At 41.3% G+C, this 17,861-nt stretch overlaps 1 protein-coding gene across 1 annotated transcript; it reads right to left on the reverse strand.

Annotated features, from left to right (window-relative positions):
* Positions 1-2,076: 2,076 nt before the first annotated feature.
* NUF2 (NUF2 component of NDC80 kinetochore complex) lies at positions 2,077-17,515 on the reverse strand. Its single transcript, XM_074908269.1, has 13 exons — positions 17,393-17,515; positions 16,202-16,276; positions 14,688-14,764; positions 13,949-14,010; positions 12,317-12,414; positions 11,642-11,715; positions 9,690-9,786; positions 8,680-8,742; positions 7,766-7,903; positions 6,724-6,864; positions 5,758-5,933; positions 3,815-3,950; positions 2,077-2,823 (listed from the first exon to the last, which is right to left on the reverse strand). The coding sequence occupies exons 1-13, from the start codon at positions 17,513-17,515 to the stop codon at positions 2,674-2,676; spliced, it is 1,410 nt and encodes a 469-aa protein (XP_074764370.1). The 3' UTR covers positions 2,077-2,673.
* Between the last annotated feature and the right edge of the window lie 346 nt (positions 17,516-17,861).

Genomic DNA, 17,861 nt, shown 5'->3' on the forward strand with positions numbered 1-17,861 from the left:
GACATTCAGTTATTCTCACAGGTAGACTACAGGAAAGGCTGTGAAGGTCTCATTCCAGTAAGAAGAGAATAGCCAGGCTAGACTATCAGCTTCGTAAGTGTCCATCTACAATTCACTTATTTCACACCAGTGTCTCAAAATAAGAGTTCTGCAGTTTTGTTTGATTTAGGCCTTAGCAGAGGGCTGTAGGCATTTAGACATAAGTATTATACTAACAAAAAAATCCAAGTAAGAAAATTTTGGGTAACACTGCCCTCTTGAGGGAAATCGAGCTGTATCGCCTTAGAAAAGCCATCCTCCCTTCACTGCTATTCAGGTCACACTAAAACTACACCCACTGCCTTGCCATACAGTTCAAGATGAGTAGAAGTTCTTGAAAAGCAGATGACGACTCACACCTAGGAATCAATTATCTCTAGATAAAAATATTAGTTTTGCTTATGTGTTATTTGTAGGTATTTTAGGTACAAAAAACAGGCCACTCTGAAGGGACAAGGACCTATCGGAAAGATATAAACGTGTCCCTGGAAGTCAGCTGTTTTGTTTCTTCATGAATTATGGCCTTTTGTTTTACCCAACAGCTGGTATTGCAAAAACCCCTGAGAGCAGGAACCAGAATCTAGCATTTTCTTTGTCCTGCAAATTCCTAATCACTGGGCTACACAAGCATGATCTCTATAGCCTAATAATCTTGATCTTTATATGCAGTTTTCTGAACAGTAAGATTATCCCACCAAAATCATCTGCTGGCTGGAGTAATGCCTTACAGCACCTATTTGAAACTTTTGGGAATCCTTCCCAAGAGCTGCTGTAACATCCAGGCTGTAGAACGCAGCCTCCAAATGGTCTTTACAAGAAGGCAGATACTACTCCTATATTTCTAGAATATCAAGTCACATGAGTTTACTTTGAATCTTTACAGAATCACAATTAAAAAGAATTAGGACAACCCAAAATTCTCAGAGAAGTTAAAAGAAGGAATGCTTGGCTTCCAATATCTTGTCAAATTGGGATATGGGATAGACTGGTATGAGAAGCAGGGATATCTCAAGAAAGCTCAGGGAAAACTACACAAGCCTTGCCATCTGATTTCAGGAATTTCATAGTGTTTTAAGTCTGGAAATACCTAGAGATTATCAGTTTCACACAGACATCAGGTTCATTAGCAAGTACTGCCAATGAGAGGCAACATCTTCCCACAGTTAATATCTGTATCACACTAGAAACCAAGCTATGGCAAAGGCAGCAGAGCACACCCGCACATGAAAAACATAATGCTTTAACACACAGCACAAAAGTAGAGATTCATTAAAAAACTCACTTACAAACCACAATACCCAGAACATCACTAATTATTCATGGTCATGGCCTACTGCATGAAATCCATAACTTTCTGTGCCTTGTACTTACTTAACATCTTTAGCTCTTTGGGGGAAAAAAAAAAAAAAAAAAAATCTACCCTGGCAGTTAGACTTTCATTCATCTCTACACCAGAAGCTGCTGCACAGCATTAGAGGACTGTGTCACACACACCTACCACACCGGCTGTATTACGTGGAAATGGGAAAAACTATGGGAAGCTTTGTACTAGGTTAAGATTTGAAGATTAACATGGACTTTCACAGAGATGTCTCTCATGCTACAGTGTAAGCAAAAACCTCAAAGCAAAACATCAGAAGGGTCTGATGCCTCAGTAAGAACTTCAGAAGCAATGATCACCTGCTGTTCCTGACTTGTTAGCACCTCTAGCTAATAAGTTGAGGGATTAAAGAAAACCAGAAAGATATTATCCATACAGGCTTGAATCCTTGTCCCTTCATTATAAAAAACCTCTAGTAGTACACATTCCTACAGATGTACAAGTCAAAATTTTTAAATTGGAAAGTTATGCCAAGTCAGTTGGGAGAGTGGTGAGGGGAAAGACACAACAGAAATAGGGTTAAATATCCTTATATCAGCTATTTTTTAAATTAATTGGGGGGGATAGTTAAAAACACTGGCAAACTGAGTGCCATCACAAATTAAGGTACAAAATAGTAATCTATGTAATTTTTAATAGGACTAAGCACCCAAACACAGACTTTCTAATAAACATAGATGAGGGTTCAATACCCCACAGAGCAGAAACAGTGAGTTGAAGCATCTAGAGGTATTATTAACTAAAATTATACTCTTGAGTGTTTACAGTCACTAATATTCATGATGAGACTAAGTTGGCATTCACCTGGACGCTACTGCTCCATCAGGATTTAAGCTTAATTGAATAATGGCAGTGGAATATCACCTATTAATGACTTATCTTGAACAGTGTGTCAATTCAGACCAGACCAAAGTGCCAGGTCTTCCCAGATCAAAGTTTGCAGAGCAGCTTCTACATAAAGCAAGATTCTGTCTAAATATCAAGCAATTCAAATGTTAGCAAGACTTGCATTATTACCACTAAAATCAGATACTGACTGAAACAATACAAAGAGGCTAAACCAAATGTTTTCTTATCCACATTAGCAAGCTCACAACTTTGGAATCTGTTTAGAAAGTTAAATGTGTTCTGACATGGTTTTTGAGAAAGCTGGCTTTTGCCTGGAATAGTTATCCATCCCATGCAAAGCACAAGTTCTTGAGTTCAGATGTAAGGATAAACATAATGGAAGGGCAATACAAGTGAAGACAGGTTTAAGAACTACTTTCAGGAGCCTGAACTCTAAGAAGTCCCTTCTTCAGTTCAGCAATTTTATCTTCTCTTGCAGCTGCATAACTCTTTGCTGTCTTAATGAGAGAGTCATGATGCTTCTCCAACCCAGCCTTCAGATTTAGGTATATTTCCTAGAAAGAGGAGATAAAGTAGGGGAAAAAAATATCCATCAGCAAAGTCAACATTTGGTTTATAAGGATTTAAGTGAGTCATCTGGTAGTCTCAAGTGATTTCAAAGGTGCCTCATTCCTGGCTTAAGAAGCAGCATTCACAGAACACAAGGAAGGTACAAAACATCAGAAGAGTAAGAGCAGACATAAGCAAAATCCCAGTATTATGACTCTCCTGTAACTCTGGTGGTCACAATACTAAGATGGTCAAACAACCAGCCCAGTATTCACACTACTACTGCCCTGTTCCATGTTAACATGAGTCACCAAGGTCTCTGCTACTGTGACTGCTGCCACTGTCCTCCCAGCATAGACAGTACTTTCATAATGGACAGGATGATAGTACAGGCAGACTGTGACCCCCTACTCCCAACCCATCAGGATTTCTGCCTCTGTCCAAAGCTGAGCTGGACAGTTATCTTCCTGAAACCCTAAGAACAAAGTGTTTGTGACATGGCAAGTGATCCTGTATTTGTGGGAGACTGTTGAGAGGATTACAATACTGCCCATCACTACAACACAAATATAAAGGCTCAGATGCCAAGTCCCTGGGGCCAAACAAAAAAAAGAAAAAAATCAAACTTTGTAGAGCTGGAACTACCATGATACAAAACCAGATATCATGGAACTAGCATAGTATCTGCTACAAACACAGGTGGGAAGACAAGTTTCATTTCACCTCCTACAATACTGGGCAATCACACCATTCCAGTCTTTTCTCTCAGGTCAAAGCCCACTTCTCCCATAGGCCACCCATACAGCTTGCAGAGACAAGAATAAGGCCTAGCAACCCACTGGAACCACAAGCAGGAAGTGCTCTCCCACTATCCACCCAAACCACCACCTGCACTATTCATTTTTAGGGCCAGTAAGTGTTTCTTTAGCTACACAGTGCAAGTTAAAAATCAGTTTTGAGAATACCAAACAGGATTCTGTTAGGAAAAAGCCTCACCTTGGCTTTCATTTCTTCTTTTTCAGCATTTTCCTTCAGCTGATGAATTTTGAACCTTGTCTGTTGGATTTCCTTGTGAATTGCTGTCACTTTATCATATACAGCACCCCTCTTCTCCTGAACTCTGTTACAATATCTAAAGGCAGAAGAAAATATCAGCACTGAGTCAACCGATTCCAGATTAAAACATAACCACACCAAAAGCAAAGCTTACATTTTTATGAGCACAAAGCTAACACCTTCTAGAAACAACACTTTATAGAACTGACTTGCTTGGAAATCTGTCCAATTCTTAAACTGGAACTTAAGTACAAGAAGTGAAATTCAGAGTGGAATTAGAGGAGTATGTTGAAAATCCTCAGTTGCTGTCAGTCAGGGCAACTCAGCAGAACCAACCCAACAGACAGTTGGACACTGCATCTTCCTGCCTTTGAGTAATGCAGTACGGGAGTCAGGGGAGTCCTGCCTAGAGGCCATCCACTGGGCCAGGTTAAAAGCAATATAGCTGCACTTGATGTTTCAGCATAATTGAAAGTCACATATTTTCCTTAGCCCTAGATGCCCTCCAACCAAGTTAGAGCTCTAATCCCATACATCTACATATGTTATCTGCAACTTCCAGTCCATCATTTCACTGCATCCCAAACAAAGACCAAATATTTCCCCAGTTTGCAGGTAAATTCATATAGCTCCAGCTGTGAGCTGCCATGTAATCAGCAAAGGGCTAGCATAGGAACAGGACATATATGCTGACTTCAAGTGCAAAAACCACCAGTTTATACTAAGCATTTGTACAATAATTAGTTGGAACTGTAGCAATTGCTTTCTCTAAAGAGTGGCTGAAGTCACTCATACATAGCAAGAGTCTTCTTACATTTCCTACCTCAAGGGATCAGCAGGACCCATTATCTTATTCACCAGAAAAAAACCTCATTTTCAAACCAAAGTTACCTCCCTTCCCCTCTTGCTTATCAAAGAATTTAATTTTATCACTCAAGAAATATTTAACACATTAACAACAAATAAATCGGAATCAACATCTAAGATAAAGGAGCATTAGATTATATTAATTCTTTATTTGGAAGGAAAAGTAGCTTTTAATTAGTCTCCTTTAGCTAGGACATTACACTAAATGGCAGCAAGATTCCCAGGCTTCCTTTGCTCCTCATTCCACACAACCTTATCAGCATGACTAAATCTTAGTTGACTCTCTCAGCTATGCAGAAGCAGCTCTCTTCCATAATGGTTAATCTACCCAGCCAACAATTTTCCACATTCCCTTTCCTATCCATGTACAAAAATAAAAAAGTTATATAATAAGCTTTCTCTATAATGGTTCAGCACTTCTAATCTCACAGTGAAGCCACAACCTTACAACACTGCGGTTGGCTGCTGCAGAAGTGACTGCTGTGCTGTAAACACTGCCTTGCAACTTGCCTTTAGCATATGGTAGGAAAGATGGGCTAAGAGGCTTTGATCAAATGACACTTTTCCTTTTGTTTTAGAAGCATCATGTCAGGATAATACTCCTCTGAGATACGAGCCCCATTTCCCCATGGGTCTTGAACATCTTTGATAATGAGCAAAAGTGGCAAGGGAAATTATGAAAAATTCATGAAAGGCAAATGGGGCTTTGTTGAAGTCTGATAAGTTGGAAAATTATCCCAATGTGACATTCTCTTTAAGAAGATAAAAGAATCAAGAATAAGCATTATAAATTAAATTAGCGCTCCAATAAAAGAATTGCTGTCAAGTCACATTGCAATTATTGATTTGAGACCCCAAGTCCCTGCCTGCAGCATTACTGGTCTTCATACAAAGCTATCCCACATCGCTCATTTTCTTCTCACTGCTAAGCTACATGTTTGTACCAGACACGAACTTTGGTAGCACATAACAAAGACATAAAGTAACATCAGGCAGAAATGTCAACTCATCCATACTCAAATACAGTGTGCTTATATTGCTCAACGTCTTCTCGCTTCTTTTTTATCCTTATTTCAGCTGTAGACAGCTTCTCATGTTTTGCAGTGACCAGTCTCTTTAAGGACATTTCATCTGTCTTCCCCTTTTTCAGCTCTATCTGAGCACTCTCAAGCTGGTCCTCCAGATTTCTGACCTAGAGTACATTAGTAATATTAAAATAAATGGGGGAAAAATAACCAAAACAGCATACTCTATTAGTAAACTAAAATCAAAACCAGCTTCCTGCTTTCTGAAGATCTGATTGCTAACTATTTCTCCCAGTTAAATTGCAGTTCCCTAGTCCTTATCTGATTTTAAATACATCCAAATGGACAAGATTCCGTCACTTAAAATGATTTTCAGAAGTTACTATGAGTTCTGCTTAGCCAAGGGTAATCTGAAAATATCCTATACAAATACCCAAAAAGACTGCATACCATTTTTCAAATGCTCCTAAATACTGCATTCTCCCAAAATAGACTAGCAAATAACAAGGTATTGCATTGTGACAAACATTTCATCAGGGAAAGGCTGGCTTACTATAAATAAAGTTAAGGGCACTCAGAACATGATTCTCCCTGAAATTGTAATTTTTCTGCTCTTAGTCTCTGCTCTCTAGGCAGAAGAAACTGGATCTCACTTTTCTTCTTCCATCATTACTTACCAACAACCCCAAGACAGTTTAAACTATTTTAGGTCAGGTTTCTACGGTAACAAAGGCTTTGACTATTAAAAGTGGTCAATAGTACATTAGCTAGGGGCATGCAGCAAAGCAGCAGCTATGTTTTACCGATGTTTTTAAGAACAAAATTTTGAAGTTACCCAATTTCTTTCTTTTTGGGGAAGAGGAGAGATAGGAACTTCAAAATAAATTTACTGTTGATCACCTGTCTTGCTTAGACATTAAATTCTCCCTAACCAGATATTATTTGGATAATACAAACCTCTGATAATACACTGGCCAGTCTCTCCACATTTGCTCCCTGTCTTTCCATCTTCTTTTGATATAACTGCACCTCCAGTTGGCATGATGGCAGAACCTCAACTAGGTCTCTATAACCTTCATATTTCTCAATAACTTCTTGCTTTAAAGAGAAAAGACATTAATAAAATAGCTTTGGAGTTCAGCAGTTACTTTGTGTAGTATTAATGCATATTGACTTTTGTACCCATTCCCTCATTGTTTAACATACACTAGAATTAATATTTAGTAGTTACTGAAATGAGATCTTCAGTTTGTAAAAACAGCATTTGTTTAGAAAGCACAGGAAAAATGACATGCAAGTGTTTTACAGTGAACTAACTAGCTTGTTACAAGAGCTTTCAGGACAGAAAAAAAGAGCTGTACAGTGAAGAAATTCTATACTGTTAAAACAAGAGTTACATAAAGCATCATATAAATGCATGTCTGGAATTACAGCAATCAAGTTTATCTCCTTAGATATTTTTGTTCCAAAGGTGTAAAGTTATGCAAGCTGCGTTGATGTACGCACAAACATGAACTACAAACCTTTAAAAACTGGACATCACAAAACCCCCCAAAAAACTAGGAAGAGAATTCAGTGTTCAGCATACAGTGGAGACAGCCATCAATTCCAGAAACAGTGAATGATAACAGAGACACTATGAAGCACATGTTCTAAATCCAAGGAAATTTGCAAGCTGCCAAAATACTGTCACCTTTTGAGAGCAAACAGCCAGACAGGTACAGTATAGATTCAGAAGTTGCACACCTAGTTTCACAAATAGTTACTCATCAAGGACAAAGCAGCAGTGACTGCAATCCTGTTTTTCAAAAAAGACACCGACACAAAAAGACAAAAAACCCACTCTGCTACACAACCAACTTTCAGTTTCTCTGAAGTTGTGATTTCATTTCAGACTAACCACTGTTCTGTTGGGTTTTTTTGACTAGAACTCATTCAAGAAGACATTCTAGATGATGACAGTTCAGTAAAATGTTTTATTGAAGAAGAAAAACCTTACCTTGGATTTCTTCAGTTTCTTAACAGTCTCTTTCATCAGTTCTTTGTAATTTTTCAGTTCCTCTGGACTCTCCACAATTTTTGATTTCAAGTGCTCTTGTTCTTCTTTCAAAGTAGCCATTGTCACTTTAAGCTCATTCTAGTTAACAAGACAAACACACTTTCAATATTAGTAATCAGCTGAACAAAGAGAAACTGTGAAGCATGGTTTTCCAGGATCTTATGATTAGATAGGTTCTTTTCCTCTGTTGTAAGTCATTGTTCATTAGGAAGGTTGTTTAAAAAAATAAATTCCTCTAAACAGCATTAACATACCCAATCAAAGCAGATAATATTCCATTTTGCTCCCTGAACATGCTTACAGGGGTGCAATACTAAGTTACAAGAACAGCATTTAGCTACTAGTCCACAAAAAGCCTGCCAGAAAACATATATTAATAGCAGCTTTCTCCTTCAGAACCCCTCACCTAGGGCAACCCAGGCAGCCACTGCAGGGTTTCAGGGCCAGTTCTATCAGCCTGGTAGAAGAGCAACAAGCTTCCTGTGCAACCTCTCAAAAACCTCCTGTTTTGTCCCCACCAGGTTCAGTGGCTGCCTCATTAGCAATTTTACACACTTAAGGTAAGCCCATAGTGTCTGAGAAGTCCCGATTTCTTGCCCTTTAACAGATCAGCTTCCTGAACATGGACAGAGCTTTACATTGCAGAGACGTGTATTTCAAGTTCACAAAACAAGCTACTGCAGTAAAGCTTCCATGGGGGAAAAAAATTAAACCAAAACAGTTTTTAAAAAACTAATAATCACCACCTCAATGTTACCTAGCTCTGAGAATAATTTGCTTTTAGAAGAAGAGATGATGCATTAGTTGAACCGAGATGAGAGCTACAGCCTACACCTACACAGAGGTTTACTTACCAGTTTTCGGGTATTCTCTGCAATATCCGACTTCTTCTGTGAAATCACTTCTTGCAAAGCTGTCTTTAAAAAAGCAACAAACTTTAAATCAGCATCTATACAACTACTACCTCCTTTACCTTTCTATCATAGATCTGCAAGAGAAATCCCATTTATGGTTTCTTTGGACTGCCATAATTAGCAGACAAAATTGTAGTTATAAGATTTAAAAGACAGGGAAGGAGAACATAATCACAAAAGCCACTGGGAGCGCTAGGGATGCAGCCAGCAGTAGGTAACTAGGAACAGGGATAAGACACAGACTACCTCTATCCTTACTGACCCTGGCAGCATTATACACACACAACCCCCCTTCTTCACCAGAGGCACCGTTCTTGAGAGAAAACTAAGTTAATACAAGGTCCTCAATAATATAGACACCAAGCACACACATGGTTAATAATATTAATAGAGACATAACTTAATGTGAAAAAAAAATCCTAACTACAGATTCTTCTTTTTTTTTTCCAAAAGCAGCTGAAAAGGTTGCCTTAGACCTTCGAGGCAAGTTGTTATTGCTGAAAAGTTACCCCTGCAGCCAGTCCTACTCTTTCTGCCCGGCATTCCCTTGGCTGACCCTTCTTAGGCCCCATTTCCTGCCATGGCTCACCTTCAGTTCCAATTCTTCGAATTCAGGTGCAAAACAAAGGGAAACATACACCTCACACTTCTGAACAATAACACAGTTATCTCTCAAGTCACTGCAGGAATGCATTTCAAAAAGAGAGAGCTGAACACACTTTTGCATTCCCTAAATCTCATTTCAAGTATGTTTCACATTCCTACAGTGAAAACAAGAGCTGGTGCTAGAGATTAGACAAGACATTGTGTTGCAATGACCTTTGTTTTAAAATCAGAAGTGTCTCCTTTATCCTTTGTAGATGTAAGGAGAGAAGAACAAAATCAACAGAAGAAACACCCATGATCAGAAGCCATAGCAGCATTTCAAGAAATATATAACAAGATCATACTTGTTTCCGACGATACTCTTGCCTTAGTAGTTGCTCCAGTTCTCGAATGTTATCTGTCAGTTGCTTGACCTCTGCTTGATGTTCAGCTGGAACAGTGCTAAACAAAAAATAAAGATATTGGACAATTTCAGCATCATTATAGTCAGGTTGGAGTATAGTAGATAAAACAATCACTCTCTCCAAAGAGTTTACAATCAGTAACTTTAGTAATCAGAGCAAGACAGTCTCAAATCAATATATCGTATTTTCCTTTGCTTTAAGCTTTTTGTAGTTGAAGCATAATCTACAGAGCTATTTTGTCAAGAAGTGGTACAAGCATAACCGAGAACTAAGTTTAAAGATCATGTTAAGCAAAGCACAAAAGAACAACACTTCTACCAGTTTTTGTGGTGATTTTCATTTATGAAATTTACATACTATTGCCTGCCATAGAAACAGCTTGTATTAGTGTACACCTATAGCTAGCTAGAGAGCCTCCTGTCCAGCACATACCGAGAGCGGCTACCAGAGAAATCTGTGAAAGCTATCTCGGAAACTAGTCATCTCCTCATCCTATTATCCACAAGCAAAAGCAAAACTTAATGGGGCAAAGACACAGGCAGTAGGACTAAATGGCCTGAAACAGAGAATGGGGCAAACATGTCAAATAGCTAAGGAAGACAATTTTATCCATCTATTAAGTTAAAGATGGACTTCCTACAGCTATTGAAGAGATAAAGACATATCACTAAAAACAAACTATAACAGCAAAAAGTTTTACCGTAGTCCCCAGCATACAAAATACAGTATCCTCTCAAAGCAGCCATACACTCCTGAATTCATATTTTTATTTTCTGCCAGCAACTCTTCCAGCCTATCACCAATAGAGCTACTTCTGTAATTCTGAACACAGCCCAACAGCAACATCGCTACATTTAATGGCTTATTTCCCAGGGAGGCTAACCAGCCAAGTCAGATAAGGGCCAAAGGAGAAGTCAAGTCAGCTCAAATTAAAAGTTCCTACAGTAGTTATCAAACCACTTTGTCAAGTCACACAGCTCAACTACTCAGTTCCTGTTTAAGCATGCCATATAGAATCATGGAATTGTTTAGGCGAGAAAAGACCCTTAAGATAAGAGTCCAACCATTAACCTAACACTGCCTAGTCCACTACTAAACCACATCCCTGACCACCACATCTACATGGCTTTTAAATAACTCCAGGGATGGTGACTCAACCACTTCCTTGGGCAGCCTGTCCCAATGCTTGACAACTGTTTTGATGAAAAAATTTTTCCTAATATCCAATCTAAACCTTCCCTGGTGTGACATGAGGCCACTTCCTCTCATCTTATTGCTTGTTTGTTACTTGGGAAAAGAGACCGACACACACCTCTCTGCAACCTCCTCTCTGGCAGTTGCAGAGCACTATAAGGTCTCCCCTCAGCCTCCTCTTCTCCAGGCTAAAACAACCCCAGTTCCCTCAGCCGCTCCTCATCAGACTTGTGCTCTAGACCCTTCACCAGCTTTGATGCCCTTCTTTGGGCACACTCCAGCCCCTCAATGTCTTTCTTGTAGTGAGGGGCCCAAAATTGAATCCAGTATTCAAGATGCAGCTTCACCAGTGCAGAAGTGAGTACAGGGGGATGATCACTTCCCTAGTCCTCCTGGCCACTTTAGTTCCAATACAAGCCAGGATGCTGTTGGCCTTCTTGGCCACCTGGGCACACTGCCAGCATTCAGCTGGCTGTCAACCAACACTTCCAGGTCATTTTCTGCTGGGCAGCTGTCCAGCCACCCTTCCCCAAGATTGTAGCACTGCATGGAGTCGTTGTGATCTATGTGCAGGACTCTGCACTGAGCCTTGTTGAACCTCCTACAACTGGCCTCCAGCCTGTCCAGATCATGGGCACTGAACAGGAAAAGTCAACCGAGTCAAGTAGTGCATCTCAGGGCTTACTCCTCATACTCACTTCAGTTTCTCCAGCTTCACTACTGCCTCCCGATTGGCAGCCTCCAGTTGTTGGTGTTTCTCCATAGCCGATTTCTGCAAATTAAATATTCAGAAAAATTTTTTATTTTAGAAGAAGGTGATTTCTCTCTGGGCTTTATTAGAGCCCTGCTCATCATTTTTTCACATGAAATGCACCATCTCTGAACTACTGAGACATTCAGAAGAGAAGCCACCTGCGATTCTAGCTTCAGCCCACTGACTTACATCTGTCCTTTCTCAAAACCACATGAGGTGTCAAACCTTCACTTACCAGGCTAAACTATCAGATAAGTTACTGGAAAAAAACTTCAGATAATAGCTTAAGAAATAACTTTATCACAGTCATACAGAAACCTTTATGATATTGACAAGCTCATCCACTCTTCTAAACTGACATGTTTCCTTAAGGGCTTTGCAAAGGCTTTTCTTAAACCATTTACAGTAGCTGTGTATTCTTATAATATGTAATATAGCCATACAAGTTTTACATCATATTAAACTGGTACCTTCCTGCATTACTTGGCTACATGTAAGATTCCAATGTGTTATTTCAACACTTTATTAAAAAAACCCACAATCGTCACGGCTCCCAGCTCAAGGTTAACATTAATCATACTTAAATAGGTATCTGGAGTAAACCAGCACCCAGTCTTACATAGTTCAGTTGTAACTCCAAGTAGACCTCACGTCGGAATTCTCTGAAATTGACAAAGTTGAGAATGCCACTCAAGAAGCGAGCTGTCCTCTTTGTTTCTGAAATAGAAAGTGCAAGCCATCGCTATTCTGGTTTCCACATGTGTTGAAATTGCTTAGGAAACCTTGGGCAAAACATAATTCAGGGGAGACAGAAATTACAAAACAACAGAATCCACACTAGTTTCTTCCCCTGCTCACCTGGCAAAGATTTCTCAGACTATACAAAAAATAGTATTAAGCTATGAACATACAGTGTCTTAACAATTCTATGCAATTTAACAAATGAAAATGGCACCTAGGAGAAAAACTACCAACATACAGCCTCTCATTAAAACAGAAGTCAGAGAGAAAGAGTGGCAATCTTCAACTACAACTCACAGTGAGATTCTGTCTTCAGTCAGACTAACTGGCTTGCATCAGAAATAGCATGGCCAGCAGGGACAGGGAATTGGTCGTACCCCTGTACTCGGCACTGGTGAGGCCGCACCTCAATTACTGTGTTCAGTTTTGGGCCCCTCACTACAAAAAGAACATCAAATTACTCGAGCGTGTCCAAAGGCCAGTGAAGCTGGTGAAGGGTCTGGAGTACATCATACAAGGAGCGGCTGAGGAAACTTGGGGTTGTTTAGTCTGGAGAAGAGGAGGCTGAGGTGAGACCTCATCGCCCTTGACAACTACTTGAAAGGAGGTTGCAGAGAACTGAGGATGAATCTCTTTGACAAAGTAATAAGCGATAGAACAAGATGTAATGGCCTCAAGTTGCACCAGGGAAGGTTTAGACTAGATATTAGGCAGCATTTCTTTACAGAACGGGTTGTTAGGCATTGGAATGGGCTGCCCAGGGAGGTGGTGGAGCCCCCACCCCTGGAGGTGTTCAAGAGCAGGGTCAACATAGCACTGAGGGATATGGCATAGTTGGGAACTGTCAGTGTTAGGTTAATAGTTGGACTAGAGGATCTTCAAGGTCTTTTCCAACCTAGACAATTCTGTGATTCTGTAACTGAAGACAGCAGTTAGAACTGCAGGGACCTTCCAGCTCTATTGCAAGCAATATTTGTTAAAGATGATTACAGAGGCCTCAAATGCCTTAGACAAGACACAGTCAGAAGTGACAGGGTTCTCCAGAATAGCCTTTTCTAAGTTGTTTGTGTTGTACCAGAATCACCACTGCTGCATATTGAAAAGGGTGGAGAAAAAAATTCAGTTTCTTCCTACACAGGCATCAGCATAAGAAATTCTATAGCATTCCAGAGTTGCCAGGATAATTTTCATTACTATCTTACACTGTTCTTATGCTATTTCAAGCATGTCACAGTCCACTCTCCAGACCAGTGGCTCAACAGATTTGTAGCATTCAAAACTCCCCTCAGTTATTTAACTGGATTAGCCTACCTAAGGAACAAAGAGGAGAACTACTCATTAGAACCAGCTTGTCTAAGGGCCACAGCAAGGGTCAGAAGAGTAGCTGGAAGCCAGGGACAGTTCTCCATACTAGATGCCCATCTGCCTGTGCCAAATGAGAAAAAACACCTGGATATCAAGTGACACCCACCACCCCAGGAAACATGAGAATTACAATGCACTTGCTTACTTGGGTTTAAAACATCAGCAATTTGAAAATCAGTAATCCGGCACACTGGAAGTAAACGCTCCCTGCAAGGAAAACAAAATACAACCTCACCTGCAATGACCCTTACTCAGATCTTGTGCTATATCCATTTGCTACAAAACAGACCTCCTCTTGTCCCAGAGAACATGTTCAGCAAGTGCAAAACAGCAAGTCTTGAGAGACTAAGACAGTAGGACTCCACACACTTTACAAATTAAAAATATTTGTATTCTTACAGCATCTCAAAGACTTCTATAGACAAAATGCCAGCCTGTAGAACAACTTTTCAGCTTAAATATGGAACTCTTAGACTTAACTGTTAGTCAGTTCTACCCTTACAACTGAAATGAAGCTGAAAAGTCTAACACTCACCTCATTCCAACAAAGATATCTCCACAGAATTCAGACAGCAAGTTTACACAATGGGTATTTAAGATCCCTCTTCCAGGTATAATGATGACCCTCTAGCCACTCAAAGTATAGATTTGTGCTCCATCTTAGTAAGGCTGGATTATTTGGTTAACATTCATCTTGACAAAAATTCTCAGCAGGGAGATATCATTAACATTGCTGTCCCCTGCTCATACACAAATTTCACTTTGCTTGGAGCCAACAGGCAGCGAAACCACCATCAGGAAAAAGGCATAAAGCCCCACTACTTAGAGTAATCTGGACCTTTACAAGGAATATCAACTGAACAAATGCAGCATCTTCTACTTACATGTGAATATACAAATTACAAACAGGTAGAAAGCCTTCAAATATCTGTGGATACATTATGTCAACGTTGACTGGCATCTAGAGTAAAGAGAGTCAATGCATAAGTAGAGAATACTTAAAAATACACAGGTTTGTTTCCACAACATAAGGTAGTTCAAATAGGTTGAACACACTGAGGATGGTCTCCCCATCCACAGGAAACACACTAGAGGTCACAGAATACCATCAGGTTAATCAGCAGACTATTTTAAGTATTAATTTTGGCTGGTCAAAATATAAAAAGACAACAATAATTAAAGCAGCAACATTACAAATTCTTGAATTCAATCTAAACCCTCTGTTTTAATTTGTTCTAACTGGTGCAGAAAGATAATCTCTGCATTACACACCTAACATGAGAAGGTAGCAGTACACTCATTTTTTTCTGATATTTTAAGCCTCTTAATACAGTATCCCAGATAATGTCACCGCCTGTGAAGAAATGAGTTACCTGGTGCACATATGAGCCTCCTTTTCAGTTTACCCAAAAATGGCACAAGACAATACTATTTATTCTCACTTTCAGGAATCACTTTTTGTCCAAGAGACAAAAGATAAATCAGGTGTTAATCAACAAGGTATCAGTTAACCTCCAGCTGCAGTTCTCCTTACTTTCCTCTCAGTTAATGTTTGATCATCTCAACTTCTCCATTAAAAGAAACATTTACTTTCCTTCTAGGTCAGTCCAACATTTAAGCAGAGACGCTCCTCCAGCCACAGCCAAAGGCAGATGCCCAAGACAACAGTACATCTTTTTAAGGCCAGAGATGGTGTCCCTTCATAAACTGGTCCAATCCCTACTTGACCTTACAGACATTTCTATCACCCCCAGAATCTCAAAGAACAGGATTCACACCTCAACTGCAGAAGGAAAGGGCTCTCCACAGAGGCTTGCCTTACAGCCTACAGTGGTGAGCTCCTCTTCACATCCACTAGTTCCTATAGTGCAGAAGGAAGTCTCCTCTCCATTTAAAAAAAAAAAAAAAAACAAAAACGAACAAACCCAGAGACAGCACACCCACAAAACCACTATTCCACTGTATCTACAAGTATCTTGTATCTTGAGCTGAAGCCAATTTCCAGACCAGGAGCAATGATCAAAGAAACTTCTCAGAACATAATCAGCAAGGCCTCAGCAACAGCCCACAGATAATGCTCCCAGGTTCATTTACCTCTGGTAAACAATCCATGTTGATGGCTGCACTGCAGTACTGCACTCTCATTCCTGCCTAAGTGAACACACTGGTTGTCTCCCTGAACACAAACACAAACGCCCATGGGTATACAGCATCTAACACACAAGTCTTCTGCAATAGAGGCAGAATTTCTAAGCTCCCATTCATGCAATTAAAACAGACAAAACAGCAGTCTTCTCATTATCAAATTGCAAGCAGCTAAGAGAGAGATACTTTGACATTTAAATGCAATATTTTTTTTCCCTTTCACATTTAGTTACACCTGCCACCACAGACGTACCATGTAGAAATGCTCCAGGCGGATCCCATACACCTTCTGCAGTAGTCTCATGTAAACCATGTGTAAAACCTCAAGCTGCAAGAAGAGAGGACACAAATCAGTATTCCATATGATTGGTTATTTAGGGCTCCCAGGCTAGGTCATAAAAGTAGCTCTGCCTTTAACACATGAAGACTGATTTCAGTAAGCTACCAAGACAACAAGTTCTACTTCCCAATAGTTTGCAGTTCAAGCGTTACTATCTCATAATACAATTATAAGAAACAGCAATCAGCTCAGACAACTACAGTCCTACCTACCACATCTATGCATTTTTTTTATTACATTGCTGCGCACTGAGCGGTTTTCAAACCAAGTGACACCAAAATCTAAGAAAGGTCACAGAAATTATAATCCCACAGAAGAGTGCCCTTCATCACATTATTAAAACAGAGGGGCAAGAAACACCTACAAGCCAAACAGTTATTTGTTTACAGCACTAATCCATGATCAGTTCAAATCAATCTTGCTTCTTAAGAGCGATCATCCATTCCATCGTTCCCTAGACGAGCAGGGCAGCCTCCTCCTTCAGCAGCCACAGGCACTTACAGAGCAGCACACGGAACCACGCTGAGGCATCAGTTACACTTTTAAACCACTTCTAGTTTGTTGAGGTCACTGCAAGTCTGCACCAGCTTTAACGGTCAGATTGAAAGAAGAAAAAAGGGGGTGGAACAGGGAGGGGTTGCTTTTAACAAAATTCGTTTAAAAACACTAATTGATCAACTAAGCTGTTGAAACTATGACACTGTCCCAAATAGAGGGACTGTTTTATCCTAGTCCCCACAGAACCGAGAAAAACAGACCATGTAATTTCACGCTTGTCTGTTCACGCACCCTTTGGTGAGGCTTGAGAAAGCTTCTCTCAAGCTGAAGGGAGAAGCTCTAGATTTCAGCCCTGTAAAACTCCTACGAGACTGATCTACCACACCGGAAAAACTAATCGCCTCACGTGGAAGGAGATACTGCACGCCCAAGACCGTGCAAGCCGCAGGAGAGATCACCCAAGAAACCAACCGGCATGCAAGAAAACCCCTGGTGCTAGGGCTCGCAGAAGCCTCCCCTCACGAAGGGCAGGGAGCGGCCCGAGCGCGGCGGGGCTCCGAGCGCCGCTCCCCGCCAGCGCAGGCCACGGCCCCCCCCCCCGCACACCTTGGGGCTGTTGAACACGTCGCCCTTCACCAGGTTCCGGGCCTCGGCACCCGTCAGGACGTGGCTGCGGAGGTAGCTGATGATGTCATCGGCGCTGTAGCGGGGGAAGGTCATCAGCTCCATCCCGGCACCGGGCACCGGCCACGCCGCCAACCGCCCCCCCTGCGCCGCGCCGCGCGCCGCTTGAATCTGGCGGGCGGGCGGGCGCCTGCCCTGCCCCGCCCCGCCCCGCTCGCGTCACACGCCCGCCCGCCGAGGGCCTATCGGCGACTGCGCTGGCGGGGGGCGGGGCTAGGCGAGGCGCCGCCCCACTCCGGCCGTTGGCCGTTAGGGGCGGGGCCGCCTGGGGCGTTGGCGGGGAGCAATGGCGTTGGGAGCGGCTGGTACAGCCCGCGGGGAGCTGCGCCGCTCGGCCCTCCTCGCTGCCCACAGCGTCGGCCGGGCGCGGGGTGGCTTCCCGGGGCTGCGG

Source organism: Athene noctua, chromosome 5 (genome assembly GCF_965140245.1).
Source record: "Athene noctua chromosome 5, bAthNoc1.hap1.1, whole genome shotgun sequence".
In the NCBI taxonomy this organism is placed as follows: Eukaryota; Metazoa; Chordata; class Aves; order Strigiformes; family Strigidae; genus Athene; species Athene noctua.

Excerpts from the sequence above, each read along its gene's own strand:
- NUF2 (XM_074908269.1), bottom strand. The coding sequence starts at position 17,515 with ATGGAGCTGATGACCTTCCCCCGCTACAGCGCCGATGACATCATCAGC. Across the intron at positions 9,787-11,641 it reads GTGAAGCTGGAGAAACTGAA|CACTGTTCCAGCTGAACATC; the intron begins GTGAGTATGAGG and ends TTTTTTGTTTAG. Across the intron at positions 7,904-8,679 it reads CAGAGAATACCCGAAAACTG|AATGAGCTTAAAGTGACAAT; the intron begins GTAAGTAAACCT and ends CTTGTTAACTAG.